The sequence below is a fragment of the Pantherophis guttatus genome, chromosome 9, assembly GCF_059756535.1.
Source record: "Pantherophis guttatus breed Tessera chromosome 9, ASM5975653v1, whole genome shotgun sequence".
NCBI lineage: Eukaryota > Metazoa > Chordata > Lepidosauria > Squamata > Colubridae > Pantherophis > Pantherophis guttatus.
In genome coordinates, this window is record NC_142071.1 from 22,265,991 (window position 1) to 22,284,986 (window position 18,996).

Sequence of the window (18,996 nt, forward strand, 5' to 3'; positions counted from 1 at the left end):
TTCTTCCGTCATTAGGAATTGTTTACAAGTGCCGCGTGGAAGGGTTATATGCTGGGGTGAAATCCAGCAGGTTCTGGAGAACCGGGAGCAGAAATATTGAGTAGTTCTGAGAACCGGCAAATACCACCTCTGGCTGGCCCGAGAGTGGGGTGGGAATGGAGACTTTGCAATATCCTTTCCCCAGGAGTGGGGAGGGAATGGGGATTTTGCAGTATCCTTCCTCTACCACGCCCACCAAGCCACACCCACAGAACCGGTAGTAAAAAAATCTGAATTTCACCACTGGTTACATGTATTGCAATGGTTTGGGGGGTTTTTTTTGCAGAAAATTTGGGGAAGGGGGCTTGCAGGAGGGGAGGGTATCACTTTCCTTTGGATATCTATTCCAAAGGTGCTTTTTCAAGAAGCAACTGGACTTCCTGGTTTTTCTCTGAAGACGTTTTGCTTCTCATCCAAGAAACTTCGGAAGAGCTGAGGAAACTTCTGGGATGAGAAGCAAAATGTCTTCAAAGAAAAAACAGACAGTCCAGTTGCCTTTTGAAAAACCACCTTTGAGACAACGGTGACCTGGATGACTGAGAATCTCTATTGACCTTTGGACAGTCTATAGGGCAGAAGAAACGGTAACAAATAATGTCTGCATATTATTTATTCCCCCAGGGGAAACTGCCTACCCGAATCACCGTGCCCCTCTCGGTCATCAGCCAGCCTGTGAAAGGCAAGAATGTTGTGACTGCTCCCCTCATCAAAGGCAACCTTGGGGCCAAGTGAGTAATGCAGGAGGAATTGGGAATCTTTCGGTAATGAATTTCCTAGGGCTGTAATTAGGCCCCTGGAAATCCAACAAGAGGATTGAAAGTTCTGAAATGTGTTAATTCTTTTAGCCGCTGAAAACATTATAAAGCAAAACCTCTGCCTGTAGAATGGGTTAAAAAAAAAAAAATCCTGAATGATAGCAAATGTTGCCTAGCGTCTTTCTTTATTTGGCTATCCCCTCTAAATTGTTCAAATTCTTTTTTTAAAAAAAGTTTTTTATTTTAAACATAGTTAAAAAGACATACGTAGACATACAACATATACAAGAATCTTACTTTCTTTTTCAGCTACTTAACAGGGATCCATTTCTTACTATATATTAATATTTACAGATATTATAATGTTAACTTATTCAGCCTTTTTCTCCTATTATATTTCATTTCTACTAACATGTTAATTGATCTATCACATTTTCCTCTTTCCCTTCTTCATTCCTTTAATTTATTTCCTTATTTTTCAGCCATTCATACCAATTATTCCACACTTTATAGTATTTGGTTTCCTCTTTCCCCTGAATTTCTTTAGTTAGTTTATCCAGTTCTGCGCATTCCAAAATCTTTTTAATTATATCGTTATCTGGTGGTGGTTCTTCTTTCTTCCAATATTGCACATATATAATAACGTGCTGCTGTCAATATATGTAGTATGAGATACTGTGTTTCTTTAGTATAATTTTCTATTGACATTGTCAATAAATTGTTCAAATTCTAAACTGGTTCTGTGGCTATTGAAATGTAATTCTCAGGTCCACAGAACGTAACATTTTCAGAATGAAAAATTAAATACTGCATTTGTTATTTTTTTGCAAGTTCTTTAAAGCACAAGGGAGATTTCCTGTCTACCCCTTCAGCTATATGACAGCTGTGTTTCCCCATAAAACAGTAGTGAAATGTGCAGAATTATTCTTTTTTTTTTTCTAGCATTTTTCCCCATAGATACAAGGTCCATGTTTTGGGATCAACTGAATGTTGATCTGTTGGTTGTGACAGGAATCGACTCACCAGCTGTCGCCTGAATTGTGGGCTAAGAATGATTGGCCGAAAGTCACCCAGCCAGCTTTCATGCTTAAGTTTCCTGGTTTTTTAGCCTGGAGGCATAACCCCTATAGCAAATTGGCTGTCATAGTGAAATGTGCAGAATTCAACTGAGATCCTGGAAACACAAACTTTAAGGTAGAGGCACTACTAGAGGGGAAATGATGTTTCTTCCTAAAGCAGGTGAACATCAACTCCTTCCCTGCTAGAGATGGTACTAGTTTGATAAAAACAACAGCTTTCGCTAGGTAAAACTTTGGGAAATGTCCCTGTGAAATTGAATCTTTCCTGACGTTCTTGTAAACTATTGGGAACCTGGAGGCTGCAGTAACTAATGCAAAAAGCCCAGCCTAGTGCAAGAGTCTTAGCGCTTTCTGCTTCCAATCTCCCCCTGACTTCTGGATGCCTTTCTTTCCACAGCATTAGCGGGTTGGGGCGGAATATCATCCTTACCACTATGCCAGCTGGAACAAAACTGATTGCTGGGAACAAACCAGTGAGCTTCCTGACTGCCCAGCAGTTGCAACAGCTGCAGCAACAAGGACAGGCTGCCCAGGTAAGGAACCCCGTTCAATGTCTTCATGGCTTGGCTTTGAACTTTAATTTAATTTAATATTTAAATTTATATACTGCCCTTCTCCCAAAGGACTCAGGGCGGTGAACAGCCACAGGTAAAAAACATAGAATACAAAATTTAAAAACAATTTAAAATATATTAAACAATTTATTAAAATCCCCCATTTAAAATTCAAATTAAAATTACACCATTGGAGAGTTAGGCCAGCCCGGCTTGATAAAATAAAAAAGTTTTGAGGGCCCGACGGAAAGTACGTAGATCCGGGGGGAGCTCGTTCCAGAGGGCAGATGCTCCCACAGAGAAGGCTCTCCCCCTGGGGGCCGCCAGTCGACATTGTTTGGCCGACGGCACCCTGAGGAGCCCCTCTCTATGGGAGCGTACTAGCCGGTGGGAGGCTCTCGGCGGCAGAAGGTGGTCTCGTAGATATACAGGTCCTAAGCCATGGAGCGCTCTAAAGGTGGTCACCAACACCTTGAATCGCACCCGGAGGACCACCGGGAGCCAGTGCAGCTCACGCAGGAGGGGTGTTACATGGGAGCGCCATGACGTCACCATCACCTTGATGGTTGCAATTTATTTATTTATTTGTGCACTTAGAGCAGGGGTTCTCAAACTACCCCCGGCCCGGGGGTCGGATATGGCCCGCCAAAGCCATTAATCTGTCCCACGCAGGACCATGAGGCTGCCCTGCCCACATCACCCCACCTACCTGCCGGCCCCCACCCACTTTCTGGAGGCCGAGGCCAAAAATGGGATGCGTGGAGGCCTCAGGACGCCAAAAACGGGCCCATTTTGGGCAGTAGAGTGGTACTGGAGTGGTACGGTTACCCTCCCCAGCCTCCAGGGAGGGAGGGAGGGAGGGAGAGAGGGAGGGAGAGAGAGACACACACAGAGGGGAGGGAGGGGGGACACACACGCACACACACACACACACACACACACACACACACACACACAAACAGAAGTCCCTCATCTGCTCCCAAGGCAGCCACATCCCTTCACTAACCTGCTTTCCACCCCCAGGAGCATAATGAATTAAAGTTTAATTTGTGTGTATTGTTTGATGGACTGCTAAATTGGCCACACCCACCCAGTCACATGACCACCTAGCCACACCCACCCAGCCGGTCCAGCCCCCCCAACAGTCTGAGGGACCGTGAATTGGCCCCCTGTTTAAAAACTTTGAGGACCCCCGACTTAGAGAGTGCTTCGGTCAGAGGATTTGAGGGGCATGGGTGAAGCAAGCTTTCAGTAAGAAATTTGGTTTAACGACAGACTTTCCCCCTAGTACCATGAATGCAGTACTGCAGGCTACTTCTGCTGCCTGCAATTTGGCAGTTCGAATCTCACTAGGCTCAAGGTTGACTCAGCCTTCCATCCTTCTGAGGTCGGTAAAATGAGGAGCCAGATTGTTGCGGGGAAGATACTGACTCTGTAAACCGCTTAGAGAGGGCTGTAAAGCACTGTGAAGCGCTATATAAGTCTAAGTGCTATTGCTATTTGCTAGCATTGATATTTTGTGCGGTGTGGGGGAGGTTTCTAATCTCATTGTCCTGTTCTGTACAGGTACGGATTCAGACCGTTCCAGCCTCTCATCTCCAGCCGGGAACAGTCTCTGGCACTACAAAAGCCGTATCCACTGTAGTTGTCACAGCAGCCCCATCTCCAAAACAGACCCAGGATCAGCCGTGAAAGTGTCAGCGGAATTATTTTTTTTTCCCAATTAAGTCTCGAGTTCTCTCGCGCCATTTTCACCCGAGCGACGTCTTGCTCAGGTGGGACTTGGCGATGTGCGGGTTGGTTCCCGATGTAACTAGAAGCATCTCTGGTGGTCTCTTGGGTTCTGAATAGGCAGAACCCACCAATACAAGCCCAGCTAGCGTAGCACGCTAGTGAAATCCACATTGAATTTTGAATAATTCAAAGAGGAGGAGCCTCTTTGAATTATTGGCTCGTGTTGGTGGGAATGTATGTTTCTACAAGGGATTCTGAATAAGACAAGAAGAAGAAAGGGAGTGTTGGAAGTAGTGGACACTGGGTTGGACTTTGCAATCTGGATTGTTATTGTTTGTTCCCAATGTTTTTGTCTGTTCTGTGTATGTTTATGATTGTTTTTTGAGATCTGACACCACTTTGGGTTGATGGTCTTTCCTTCTGTGCGCAGGTGTTTCTCTTGCTTACACCAATTGCACAAGAAAATCTCATACGTAGATGAGCTAGTTGTGAATAAAGAGAGTTAAATTCTTTTGTTCCCTCTAAACCCCATTTTGAAAGATGTTAGTGGCCTTAATGGGACAGGAAAATCGCTTCTCGAAATCACAGGTGAAGCCAACCTCACCCGAGCTTGGTGATCACTTACCTGCTCACTTTAGTGGAGATTGAGCCTAACTGTTGATTTTTATTGCTTTTTGAATAAAGATTACCAAACTTTATGAACGAACGTCTGATGTCAGCTCAGCTATATTACCTGAACTTTTTTGTTCTATTATAAGCTTACCATTTTTCAAAAATGATACGAAGTGCAAAAACAAATATTTTGTATTTTTGCTAAGAGATGCCACATCTATGAACCACGATAGTTATTGCATACCATGTTGGTCTTGTTTTTTTTAAAGTCGGAGTTGCTAGCTATTACGATGTCATCTGACATTAAAATCAGATGTTAATCAAGTGCATGGTACATTATTGCCAAAAAATGAGAATCCAAATCTAGCTTCTACTTTGGGGTGCAAGAATCAGAAAAGTTGGAAAAACATAACAAACAATACACCGGTTTTTTTTTTGAAAATGGTGCTTTGTTTGATATCTAGTAATGAGAATTGTAGAATTTGGCAGACAACTGCCATTTTCTGTATGTTTATTCAAGCAATATAGTAAAATGCACATAATTCAGAAGAAGTATTTTGGACCTTATAGGAGCCCAGAGCAGTTCTGGTGAGCTTGCTTGGCTTCAATCATATGTCTGCAAGACCCAGGAGGAAAAAAATAAAGATGCCATTGTTTTCATGAACCAATCATTAACATAATTTGCTTGAGGCAACTCTTAAAAGCATCCTTGCCCTGAAGTCTGAAAAGGTGTGTATGCATTGTTTTAGCGGGCAGCTGACGTGCTGCGTTCACACAAGAGCTAAAACACTTCTTTAAAAAAAATTTCAAAGCATAAAGATCCCTCATAAACGCTGGAAAAATGCACAGGCTTTGAAATAAAGGGATGAGCAGACATTTATTCTCCTTTAATGGACCATCTCATTCTACCATCTGCATACACCCTATATAGAACAATCATCAGAGTATCTTAAGATCCACAAAAGGTAAACTAATTTGCAACAGTTGGGATTTTCTCTTTGCTTGAGATGCAGAAGAGATAAAGGAGCTCCTGCTTGAACAGGGGGCTGGACTAGAAGACCTCCAAGGTCCCTTCCAGCAATTTTCTGATTCAAATCAATTCAAATTCTGCCCCGATAGCCCTGAGGGTCAACTTCTCATTATAGTTTCTCCTTTTCAAGCTTTTCTAGGCCACTGGTTTTGTCTGGTTGACTGGCTTGCTCTTCTACTCCTCAACCAGCATTTCCTTTTCGGCTGGATATTTTTCTCACTGGATTTTAAACCCTCCAGGTAGCAACATGTTCTTGTGTAATGAATACTTGGGATGATCTAAAGACAGTGTTAGACATCCTGATGGACTCACTGGACAGCTTGCAGTAAGTACACCAGTCAGTGATTCCGTAAAATTGCTAGGAAACGCAGTCCTCTGCTATGACTAACTTTTCCATTAATTATGCCTCCTGATGCTGAAGTTATTCTTCATATATTTAATATACCTTGCTTTTCATTCAGGTACTTCATTCATTCACACACTATTTCCCCCCTGTAGTCTAGGTACTTTTTAAACTAAATCTGCAGTGAATTTCAGCAATGTGAATTAATATTAGTATTATTAATATCATTTTCCTAAGAAACACAACTCTATCTCTTTATATCTATCTATCTATCTAATCTATACCTAATCTCTCTCATCTCTCTGTCTATCTAATCTATATCTTATCTATATCTATCTATCTATCTATCTATCTATCTATCTATCTATCTATCTATCTATCTATCTATCTATCTATCTATCTAATCTCTCATCTGTCTGTCTGTCTGTCTGTCTAGCTAGCTAGCTAATCTCTCATCTGTCTGTCTGTCTAGCTAGCTAGTTACCCTGTTTCCCCCAAAATAAGACTTCCCCTGATAATAAGCCCAATCGGGCTTTTGAGTGCATGGCAATAAGGCCAAGCACTTATTTCAGTGTTGAAAAATATATAAGACAGGGTCTTATTTTCGGGGAAACACAGTATCTAATATATATCTAATCTCTTCCCCCCCCCCTCTCGCCCTATTCTCTCTCTCTCTCTCTCTCTCTCTCTCCCCCCCCCCCTCCTTCCTTCCCTCCCTCCCTCCAATTGTTTTCTGGGCATCTTTGATTTGGCAGAAATTTGTCACCATTGGCTGTCTGAATATTTTTTAATTACTGGCTATTTTACTTCATTGCTCTGGCCTTTTAACCCTAGAGAATCTGCTCAAGAGGGCAACAGCAGAGTTGGCTGTCCCTCGCAGAAATGCTAGGATTACAACTCCTCAAAGTCTCAACCCTCCCCCCCCCACTCCGGGGTTGAATGGATGCCTTCAATTCTGGAAGCCAGTCATTTCAGAAAGAGCCCCCATTTTCCTGCCCAACCAAAGTGTTCCGTGCCTGAATCACAGTTCAAGGTTGCATTTGTTTGCTGTACTACGGCCAGTGCTTAAAAACACCTACGTTTTCTCCAGTCATGTATTTTCCTATCTCTTTGGAAGCACATTGCATTAGCCTACTCCAATAATAACAGAGATCTATCCAACCAGTTTACTAAATAAACTACCCTTGACTAAACTACCCCACAATATGTCAAGGCATACAGTAGTCCATATTACTGGTCAGGGCTAGAATTGACCAAGCCACAACCCATCGTAGCCTGTGCTTTAGATGGTGGTTTGCTGCAAACCATTGCCACCTGAAATAAATCAGTATCCATACTAGAAATGTGTGATTCCTCTCAATTCTAACGATGGTTCGTCCACCATCCCATTAACTTATTTCTATAACAACCTGCTTTTCCAGATACCTACATGCACTTCGTGACTCTGAATCCCATCCTGGTGTGGTTTATTCAAACCATCATCAAATCACGTGAGCCCAGCAGACGTACAGAGGCAACCTCTATGGGGAAGTTAAATCAGCTCTGCATAGTGGTTAAGGCGCTGGCGTTGAGTTCTAGTCCTGCCTTAGGCCTGAAAGCCAGCTGAGTGACCTCACAGGGTTGTTGCTGGGAAAATAGGAGGAGGAAGGCGTATCGGGTATATTCAGCCCCTTGAGTTATTTATAGAAAAAGGAAAGAAAGGTGAAAAGAGAGCTAAAAATTTTGTTAGTTCTTGGGTTGTCCATGGAAGAACTGAAGAGCCAAGGAAGAGACAGGCAGCTTGGGACGGAGGACCAGGCTAAAGAGCCAGGGGTCTCTCTATCAGCTGAACCCACCAAGGCAACCCCTCCTTTGCTCCGCGTCCCACGGGGTTCTTCCGTCTACGAGTGGCCAGTCTGGAGTAGCTCTCCTTGGCAGCCCAGCAAGTCCCTCCTGTCAGGAGCCCTTCTCCCCTCCCCCACCCATCTTCCTCCATCTCTCAGGGATCTCACCTTCAGCTTCCCCCACCTGGGCAAGGGGAAAAGAGCCTTGGTAGTACAGTGGTTTAGTGCACCCTGTTATTAAGATCAGCTGCCTGCAATTACTGCAAGTTCGAATCTCGTCAGGCTCAAGGTTGACTCAGCCTTCCATCCTTTCTAAGGTAGGTAAAATGAGGACCCGGATTGTGGGGGCAATAAGCTGACTTTGTATAAAATATACAAAAGAATGAAGGCTATTGCTTAGCGCATTGTAAGCTGCCCTGAGTCTCCGGAGAAGGGCAGCATATAAATCAAATTTTTTTAAAAAAAGGGGGGGGCTCTCCACTGCTACTCAAGGAGAGAAGCAATCGGGAATTAAGGAGAAACTTCCTAACAGTGAGGACAATTAACCAGTGGAACAGAAGTTGCCTTCAGAAGTTGTGGATGCTCCATCACTGGAGGCTTTTAAGAAGGGACTGGACAGTGACTTGTCTGGAATGGTATTTTTTATTATTTATTATTTATTGGATTTCTATACCGCCCTTCTCCCGAAGGACTCAGGGCGGTGAACAGCCACAGAATAAAACACATAACTACAAAAATTTAAAATAGAATAAAAACGAATTAAATAATTTGGCTGAGACAAATTTAAAATACCCCATAATTTAAAAACAAATTAAAATTTACATTTAAAAGGGGAAAAGATTTAGGCCAGGCCAGCTTGATGAAATAAGAAAGTCTTGAGTGCGCGACGGAAGGTGCGCAGATCCGGGATCCTCCGTATCTCCGGGGGGAGCTCGTTCCAGATCGTAGGTGCCCCCACAAAGAAGGCTCTCTTCCTAGGGGCCGCCAGTTGACACTGTTTGGCCGACGGCACCCGGAGGAGCCCCTCTCTATGGGAGCGTACTGGCCGCTATATCCTGCTTGAGCAGGGGGTTGGACTGGGAGGCCTCCAAGAAATGGTGTAGGACCGTGATTGCGAACCTATGCCACGCATGCCAGAGGTGGCACGAAGCGACCTCTCTGTGAGCACGTGAGCCATCGCCCTAGCTCAGCTCCGCCGTGCATGCGTGCGTGCCTCTCACTGGCCAGCTGGTCTTTGGGTCTCTGCCGTGCATGCGGGGTGGGGTGGGGTTGGGGTGCATGCAGGGGGGGGCACATGCGCGAGGGCTGCACACACATTGCACTTTGGGGATTCGGGTACATGCTTTGGGCACTCGGTGTGGAAAAGTTTACCCATCACTGGTGTAGGGTCTCCTGCTTGGGGAGCAGAAGGGGGTTGGACTAGATGACCTACAAGATCCCTTCCAACTCTTAATCTGAATCCCTTCTGATTGATCGAGGGTCTCCTGCTTGAGCAGGGGGTTGGATAGAAGACCTCTAAGGCCCCTTCCAGCTTTATTCTGATTGATGGAAGGTCTCCAGCTTAAGCAGGGGGTTGGACTAGATGACCTCCAAGGCCCCTTCCAGCTCTATTCTGATTGGCTCTTACTTCCCGCCCCTCACCTGCCAGCAGGAGAAGCGGGCGGGGCCCCTCGCCGCCAGGTAACTCAACCAGCAGCAGCCGCAACAGCAGCTCCGCCCCACCACGGGTCACCTGTGCGCGCAAAGGGCGATCCAGGAAGGCGAGGGAGGCAGAGCGAGAGCGAAGCAGCGCGCCCGCCAGCGACCCAGTTCCAGCAGGCGAGAGAGAAAGAAGGGACAAGAAAAAGGGGAGGAAGAAAACAAAAAAAAAGAGAAAGATTTAAAAACCCGTCCTTCTTTTCGCAGCGCGAACACCGGATGTGTCTGGGTCAGCCCCAGTCTGGGTTTTCCCCCTTGGCTTTGTAGAGCTTTGCGTCTCTGGAAGCGAGACAAAAGTTGGAGAGGACTTTGCGCCCGTCGTCTGCAGTTCGATTTTTTCCTTCTTCTTTTTTTCCCCTTTCTTTTCCTTTTTGGGATTTTGGACTCTCCCGTCCCTCATCATCACTCACCCCCCCACCCCCCACCGTCCTCTGTCCCCCACCCCCCACCCCGAAAAGCGATTAATCGATCCATGAAGGCTGCCTCTTCCTAACCCCGAAAGAAAGATGAATATTTATCGCCCACCTTCGGGGGCCAAAACGAAGGTCTCCGGCCTGAAATACAGCAGCAAGACCGAGGTGAGCGCTTTACTTCCTGGTTGCTTCTTTTTTTGGGGGGTGGGGGCGGGGTGGGGGCCAAAGGGGGCTTTAAAAAAAAATAATCGGGATTTTTTTTAAAAAAAATATTATTTTTAAAAAAACAATGGAGCAGCGATCTCCTTAAAAGAGTTTGGAAAGCGAAGCCGGCGATTCCGGAGTGGTGATGGATCCTGGCCAAGTTTTTTGTTGTTGGTTTGTTTGTTTGTTTTCCCTGCCGTCTCTTTGTTGGGCTGCGAAGGGGGTCCTCGGATAAGGGATTCTGAGCCTGGGGGAAATCTCAGGGGGTCTCCAGCAGGCTGGGTCTCCCATTTTGGCGTTTGGAGGGGCTTCGTTCCAGAGAGATTTAGGCTTTGGGTGGAAGAGAAAAGAAGGAAAGGGAAAAAATAAAAATAAAAGAAGAGGAAACTTGATCCGGGAAGTTGAGTTGCTCAGGTGTTCAAAGCTAGTCTTCTAGGGCGGAAAGGTGTGCAAAGGTGAAAGATGGCCTCAGATTCTTGGGAGGAGAAAGGTAGCAAAATGGAAAAGGGCAGCAGATCAGATCAGATCCCCTGTGATGGTCCTAGGCCAGCAGAGGAAGAGGAGGAATGAAAAACAGCTAAAACAGGTAGTCCTCGACTTACAACAGTTTCGTTTAGCGATCGTTCAAAGGGACCACAGGACTGGAAAAAAGTGACTTCAGGGTTTGTCACACTTTCGACTGGTGCGGCTTCCCCATCGTCACGTGATCAAAATTCAGAGGCTCGGCTTCCGACTCAAGTTTATGGCGAGTGTCCTGGAGTCACTTTCTGACCAGGAAAATCAACGGGGAAGCCAAATTCACTTAACAGCTGCGTTACTAAAGGGAAAATCTGCAGTGATTCGCTTAACGACGATGGCAAGAAAGGTCGTAAAATTGGGGCAGGGACTCACTTAACAGCTGTCTCGGTTAGCAACAGAAATTTGGGGCTCAGTTGCGATCGTAAGTCGAGAGCCACCTGTCATGTTAAGAACGAAAAAGAGAGATAAAATAGACCAAGATACAAAACTAGAAATATAGAAGAGTCTTTTGCATTATCCTTAAATGGATTTAGTTGGCCATATATTATTTTTTTTATCTTTGTGTGTGTGTTACTTATCCCGTTATAAATTTTATTTGTGTGTGTGTGTGTGTGTGTGTGTGTGGATAGATAGATAGATAGATAGATAGATAGATAGATGATAGATAGATAGATAGATAGATGAATAGATGATAGACAGACAGACAGACAGACAGACAGACAGATAGATAGATAGATAGATAGATACAGTGGTGGGATTCAGCCAGTTCGCACCACTTTGGGAGAACCGGTTGTTAACTTTCTGAGCAGTTTGGTGAACTGGTTGTTGGAAGAAATCATTAGGGCAGAGAACCGGTTGTTAAATTACTTGAATCCCACCACTGGATGGATGGATGGATGGATGGATGGATGGATGGATGGATAGATAGATAGATAGATAGATAGATAGATAGATATAGACAGACACACACAACTAAAATTTATAAAGGGACAAGTAACATGCACACAGAAATAAAAAAAATAATATATGGCCAACTAAATCCATTTAAGGATAATGCAAAAGACTCTTGACTTACAAATCAATACTCATTACTTTGAAGCATGGGCCATCATCTGATGGATTGACAGCAGATTCTTTGAAAAGAAAGGTAGGAAAATTGAATTGACTGCAGTATATGAGTGATAGATTTCTGGAGGCATAGTGGTGGCCTACATTTGCTGAAGCAGAACTCGGGGGTGGGAACTATGCTACCAGTGCGTTTCTCAAGGTTTCCTGTGTAGAATGAAGTGAAAGTATTCACAGTGACCTAAAATACTCTGAAGTTGAGCAACGATGACGGTGGTGATGATGGGTTGGTGGTTAAAAGTCTCTGGTACAACTGCAGCAGAAGGCCAAAAAAAAAAAAAAATCATCCTGAAACTGAAAATAATGTTGAGCTCTGGAATTTGTGTTGGAAATTAGACTTACAATATATTGCAGTGTGAGCGGCACGAAGCAGTGCCTACTTCTTGGATATTTCCAGAGATGTTTCATTTAAGGGTGGGATTGGTTTGACCTTGAAGAGGTGAAGATTGTCTTCACATCATTTAGACTTCCTGTTAAGGCAGGGGTCCCTAACCTGGGCAACTTTAAGATTTGTGGACTTCCAACTCCCAGAATTCTGGGAGTTGAAGTCCACAAGTCTTAAAATTGCCAAAGTTGAGGACCCCTGTGTTAGGAAATACAGAACCTTTTTCTTCCCACACTGTAAATGTGATATTTCACCTTCTCATTCCTGTTTTAACCCATCAGTGGAGAAAGATTTTAGGATTGTTGTACCTGTTTCAAAGAAGAAGAAGGGGATGGCAGAGAATGAGGTGGCTGGATGGAGTCACTGAAGCTTAAATGGACTCCAGAGGATGGTAGAGGACAGGAAGGCCTGGAGGAACGTTGTCCATGGGGTCACGATTGGTCGGACACGACTTGGCAACAAACAATAACAGCCTGTTTCAAAACAGATATAATCCTATGTATTGGGGTAGTTAAACCTCAGCTTTGAGTTTCCTCTTCTTAGGGATTTGCAAAATGGAAGTCCATGTGTCTTCTGCTGGGAGTGATGTAAGACATTTTCCTTTAAAAAAAAAAGCCTGATTTTTATTGGCCAAGGGTAGGGTAAATTAACTAATTTATGGATTGCCTTGACTCTTCAGGATGTGGCAGACTAAGTGTATATCAAGTTGATGATATTACAAAGGGTTTTGGATGCAGTTTGGATCTTTCTTCAGCATCTTTGGTGATACTGCTGTCCGTTCTTCTCTGATCTATTGACCGAACATTATAGGAGTTGAGGTCTTATCTCTCTGGCAGGAAGGTTGTCATAAATATGTTTTAAGGATCTGTTTTGATTGGATCAGATTAGTACTTGGATGAGAAACCACCAGAAGATCTCAAGATTCTGGGTTGGACTGGGAAGTGAAATGTCTTTATACTTTGGTTTCTCTTAGTCATATGATCAACATTCAGTAATCTATCCGAGCAGGAAGATAAGATGAAACTAAATGCTTAGGAAATAAAGCAAGATTTATATTCAGACATTAGGAGTTACCTTTGGTTGAAGGCCAAAAATCAGAAGAAGTCTTGCAGCATCTTTTCAGACTAAAACATTGTATTAAAAAAGCTTCTGTGATCTATGGCTCACTTCATCTGATGCGTGGAGCAGTTCCATGGATAGAAGGTTTAAATCAGGATAGAGGTAGAGGTAATACAGATGCATTTTACATGTGAGACAGATTATTATCAACTGTTGATATGAAAATGAATTGTAAAGCATTGAGAGTTAATTTAATTTAATTTATCAAATCTCTATGCCACCCAACTCCCAAGTTTGAGGGAAGCTCTTACATAGAGCTGGTTGGGATGGGGGAAAAACAACCATCTGTGTGTTTTTTCTCCAGTGGGACCGGTTCTATCAGGGCAACCTGGTCTACCCAATTATGGGATGGAGCATACTGCTTCCATTTTCGCCTTTCAGCCCCAATCCAGAGGCCTTCGCAGCAGTGCTGGGTTTCTACCAGTTTGCCCCGGTTCAGGCAAACCAGTAGCGGCGGTGGCAGGAGGCTCCGCCTACCCGCCTGGACGTCATCACGGACACTCTGCACATGCGCAGAAGCGCCACACGCGCACTCCCAGTCCTGAACTGGTAGCGAAGGTAAGTGAAAACCACTACTGCTTTGCAGGCAGTCGTTTTCGCGACAAACTATTTTTGTGTTAAATTTATGTTTTTCCCGACAAAGAAATAAAGGGAGACTAGTATAGATCTATCTAAATAGATTGAAATAGATCTATACTAATCTTCCTTTATTTCTCTGTCGGGAAAATCATAACTTTAACCATCCGTGCGTTTAGTAACAAGACTAAACAAGGAGTAACAAGATTTAATCTTATGGTAGTGAGCCCTTCTCACCAATGCATTCAAATAAAGAGTTGCCACATTCTTCCATGGTCAAAAACTAGGATGGCATTGGATGGGCATGGAAAGTTGACCTTCTTTTTCCCCATTCTGAAAAAAAAAAAAAACCTTCTTAAAATTCTTAGTAATTAGTAACTGGTCTGGGCTCAGAATGTTAACAGGATCTGGTTAGGTTCATGTCAGAATGGGAGGTTACCCTGAAATCCCCAGGCTGTAGGCTAAACGGAGAAGTTGAAAAAACATCCTATAAGATGCCACAACAAGTCATTTCCTTGTTCCAAGAAAAACAACATGGATGCACAGTGAAGATCCCAGGAGCTGAATTCAGTGTGACATAGACTTGATCTGAAAAGTCCACTGAAAGTAGATCCCCAAGATGTGGATTCCCCCCTCCCCCCTCTTTGGTGTTGTTCTGAGGTTGCTCCACAAATGAACCCATTGCCTTTTACTAAGATCAGAAGGTTCCTTGTTTCATTGCAAGCAGACTTTCCAGTTGGAGGAGGAGTAGAGTGGAAGTTGTGCATTTGCTCCTCGGTGGGCGAGGTTAGCAAAGACTTCCTTTAGAAGAAAAGTGTAGGTTTTCCGTAATGAACGTGCATCTAGTTTCAAAATTATAATAGTTCATTAAAAAAAATGGCTGGGAGATGTAGCACGCAAAACAAATCTCTGCATTGGTGGACTTCACCACCAGGGCTTAAAGAAAGGAAGAACTTGGTCTAGTAGTTTGAAATGTACTAGCTATTCATGTTGACCCGCATTTTCTTCATACCGTCTTAATTTCGTTTGTTGGGGAGAACTTGTTTCCGGGGAACAATGAGGTTTGCTAGGCAGCATAGATAAGTGGTTTACCGTTGTCTTCTTCTAAGAGATAGGGTGCTGAGTCTTCCTAATGTTCTCTCATGCAGGCAAGAACTAACTGGTTGAACCATGTTTCCAGTGGTGAGATTCAGGCAATTTAGCAACCAGTTCAAATAATTTAACAACCGGTTCTCTGCCCTAATGATTTCTTCCAACAACCAGTGTGCCAAACTGCTCAGAAAGTTAACAACCGGTTCTCCCGAAGTGGTGCGAACTGGCTGAATCCCACCACTGCATGTTTCCTTTCCAAGCCCAGTAAAGTTGGTCAGGTATTATCACCTGCTGAGATGCACAAAGCCATCTCGTAACTCTTAGATTAGATTGTTGTTCCTTATCTGAACTTGTGGATTCTTGATGAATTAGACATTGTCTACGCAGGCTGGAAATCCTGTGGAAAGTTATCCCAACTCCTCTCGTTTCTGACCACTTCTCTACATGGCTGCCATGAAATCAGGGCAGATTAAGAAATGCCATGAGATAATAATGGCAGATTAAAAAAAAAGGTTACTTTGATTCTACGAATAATGGGGAAAGCAAGAACTTTTTTCCTAAAATGTTATAAAATCCATAGCCATTATACATAGTCCTTGTATATAGTGTACAGTCGTTATACATAGTCCTTTTTCTTGTAGTAACAAGTTCCCATGGACATTTGTTCAAATGCTATCTTCCTTCCTTCCTTCCTTCCTTCCTTCCTTCCTTCCTTCCTTCCTTCCTTCCCCTCCCTCTCTCCCTTTCTCCCTCCTTCCTTCTTTCCTTCCTTCCTCTCCTTTCCCTCCCTCCCTCCTTCCTTCTTTCCTTTCTTCCTTCCCCTCCTTCCCCTCCCTCTCTCCCTTCCTCCCTCTCTCCTTCCATCCTTTCCTCCCTCCCTCCCTCCCTCTCTCCTTCCTTCTTTCCTTCCTTCCTTCCCTTCCTTCCCCTCCTTCCCCTCCTCTCTCCCTCCCTTCCCCTCCCTCCTTCCTTCTTTCCTTTCTTCCTTCCCCTCCCTCTCTCCTTCCTCCCTCTCTCCTTCCTTCTTTCCTTCCTTCCTCTCCTTCCCCTCCCTCCTTCCTTCCTTTCTTCCTTCCTTCCTTCCTTCCTTCCTTCCTTCCTTCCTTCCTTCCTTCCCTTTTTACCAATAAAAGAAAGTCCATTCCCTCTCACAATTATGGGATTGCTACCAACAACTCTTGTTTGCTTTCCAAATAAGCATCAAGAGAATCCTGTTCCTAAAGGAAACTTGCGCTAGTAAACTTAATCGAAGTGATTTGCACCTATGCGTGTTTTCTGTAGAACTGGTCTTCCTTCTTTCTCTTCTTAAAAGGATATAAAATCTTTCTCTTTAAACAGATCCTTTCCTTTGTTTCTCTTTCATTCCTGACTGCTTTCATCATTTGTTTAGTCTATCTTGGCAAATGCAACGAGGGAATTAGCTTCTATATCTGTGCAGCCTGATTTATAGGATGCATGTTTACATGGATATGTTTGAGATGTTGCTAAAGCCAGAAAACCATTAATTGATTTACTCTGGTTAGAATGTTTTTAAATGCACTATTTTGGGGGAAAGGTTTACAATTCACTTAACTGAATCTGAGGGGCGGGGGAGTTGACTTATGCTGAAAAACTAAACCAGCTCGGAACGCTCCTTGCTACTATGAGAAAGATGGAAAAAAAAGTCTTGCAAAATTTCTCTTCTTTTACAAAAAATCAAAAAGGATTAATTCGTAGCAGTGTCTAACTAATTTCTACTTTGGTAGGGATGCCTTAGGCATTGGATTTTTTTTTTTTTTTTTGCAAATTTCCATTCAGAATCCTTAGTACTAAGTTTTCTGACCGAAACTGTCAAACTAACCATGGAAGTATGAAAAAAAAATTGTGGTACGGACTTTTTTTTTTAATTTTTAAAAAGTTTTTTATTTTAAACACATTAAAAACACATTAAAAATCAAACATGTACATACAACAAAAAGTAACACAAAAAAGAAAAATATCCCTTTTCTTTTCAGCTATATACAGCGGTCTGCTCTTTCTATACATCAATATTTACAAATATTTAAGTATAAACTTATTTGATGTTCATTTTCTACTTTATATCATTTCTTCTTTACTAACAAAAGATCATACACATTTCCCCCCTCCTTTCTTCATTCATTTAACTTATTTCCTTATGTTTCAACCATTCATACCATCTACTCCAAACCTTATAATACTTTGATTCTTCTTTCCCCTTAATTTCTTTAGTTAATTTACCTAATTCTGCACATTCTAGAATTTTTTTAATTAAATCCTCTTCCATTGGTAGTGTTTCCTTCTTCCAATATTGTGCGTATACAATACGTGCTGCAGTCAATATATACAATATAAGGTACTGTATTTCTTTAGTATAATTGTCTATTGAGATTCCTAACAGAAATTGTTCCGGTTTTCCCCCTATTGGGTTCTGAGTTATTTCTACTATCCAAGTTTTGATTTTCTTGCAGAATTTTTGTGCCATCATGCAGGTCCATCATTGATGATAGTATGTTCTGTAGCCAGTCTTGCACTTCCAATATTTCGGGGAGTTGGTAGGAAATCTGCAAGATTAAGGGTCTCTATCACTTTCAGAATTCGGAATAAACCACGATAAAATATCAGTAAATAAGAATGGGGTTCGAAAACATCTGTTCCGCCACTTGCAATTTGCAAAAGTATTTTTTCAACTTGAATGATAATCTTCTCAAGAACATGTCTCCATATTTATTGATGGGATTTTGTATTTTGCCTCCTAAGCAAAATCACCTCTGCCTGGCTGCAGTCCAGCGTTCCGTCTCCAGATAAATGATTCCCCCTTTTTCTTTTAATGAAAAAAGGGGTTTTATTGATGAAAAGATTCCAACGTAAAAGTAGGGAAGATTTGTGCCGTAAAGAACACCTTACAACATCAAAATACTAAACAGGAAGATAGGAGAGGAAACGCTATTGGGGCACTGAGGGAGCTAACCAACATAGTATTTACTGAAAATATGGTGAGTTCTTGCACTGGAGTTTTCTCTATGTTGTGTCTTCCTGTTTCCTGCAAGAGGAGACTTACAGTCGTTTAGTGGTTGCTGAATAGCAGTTCTCTGCAACCCCAAACAGCATGGCCAGGAGCTGAGACATCACGAGCGGGGATTTTCTCCATTCAAATTCTCCATCAATCTTCTAGAAATTAGACCAGTGTTTTCAACTTCAGTAACTTTAAGGTGCATGGACTTCCACTCCCAGAATTCTGTCTGCCTGCCTGCCTGTCTGGAGGAATGCTGGGTAAAATTCTGGGAGTGGAAGTCCATGCCATGATGTAAAAACGATATGGAGAGCCTAGAAAGATTGCAGAGAAGAGCAACAAAGATGATTAGAGGACTGGAGGCTAAAACACATGAAGAACGGTTGCAGGAACTGGGTATGTCTAGTTGAATGAAAAGAAGGACTAGGGGAAACATGATAGCAGTGTTCCGATATCTCAGGGGCTGCCCCAAAGAAGAGACAGTCAAGCATCTGAGGGCAGGACAAGAAGCAATGGGTGGAAACTAATCAAGGAGAGAAGCAACCTAGAATTAAGGAGAAATTTCCTGACAGTTAGAACAATTAATCAGTGGAACAACTTGCCTCCAGAAGTTGTGAATGCTCCAACACTGGAAGTTTTTAAGAAGATGTTGGATAATCATTTGTCTGAAGTGGTGTAGGGTTTCCTGCTTAAGCAGGGGGTTGGACTAGAAGACCTCCAAGGTCCCTTCCAACTCTGTTATTCTATTCTACTCTAAATAAATAAACCTACTGCAGCCACTGCTAGCTGTAGAACACAATAATATGCCACAAAATACAATCTTTGTATGTGTTATTCTATTCTATTCTAACTTAAAGTTGCAGACATTGCAAAATACAAGATTAGA

At 43.0% G+C, this 18,996-nt stretch overlaps 2 protein-coding genes across 12 annotated transcripts in view; both read left to right on the forward strand.

The window, feature by feature from the left end:
- The window catches only part of NFRKB (nuclear factor related to kappaB binding protein), a 34,353-nt gene extending 29,486 nt beyond the window's left edge, over positions 1-4,867 (forward strand). For all 11 annotated transcript variants that reach the window (XM_034421970.3, XM_034421973.3, XM_034421972.3 and 8 more), the window contains exons 25-27: positions 661-767; positions 2,271-2,406; positions 3,994-4,867. In XM_034421970.3, coding sequence (XP_034277861.2) covers positions 661-767; positions 2,271-2,406; positions 3,994-4,119 — 369 coding nt within the window. In that variant the 3' untranslated portion in view covers positions 4,120-4,867. The remainder of the gene's footprint in view (positions 1-660; positions 768-2,270; positions 2,407-3,993) is intronic.
- Positions 4,868-9,678: 4,811 nt separating this feature from the next.
- Positions 9,679-18,996, forward strand: part of ST14 (ST14 transmembrane serine protease matriptase) — a 58,753-nt gene continuing 49,435 nt past the window's right edge. Inside the window, exon 1 of the mRNA XM_060693561.2 lies at positions 9,679-10,245. Coding sequence (XP_060549544.2) covers positions 10,174-10,245 — 72 coding nt within the window. The 5' untranslated portion in view covers positions 9,679-10,173. The remainder of the gene's footprint in view (positions 10,246-18,996) is intronic.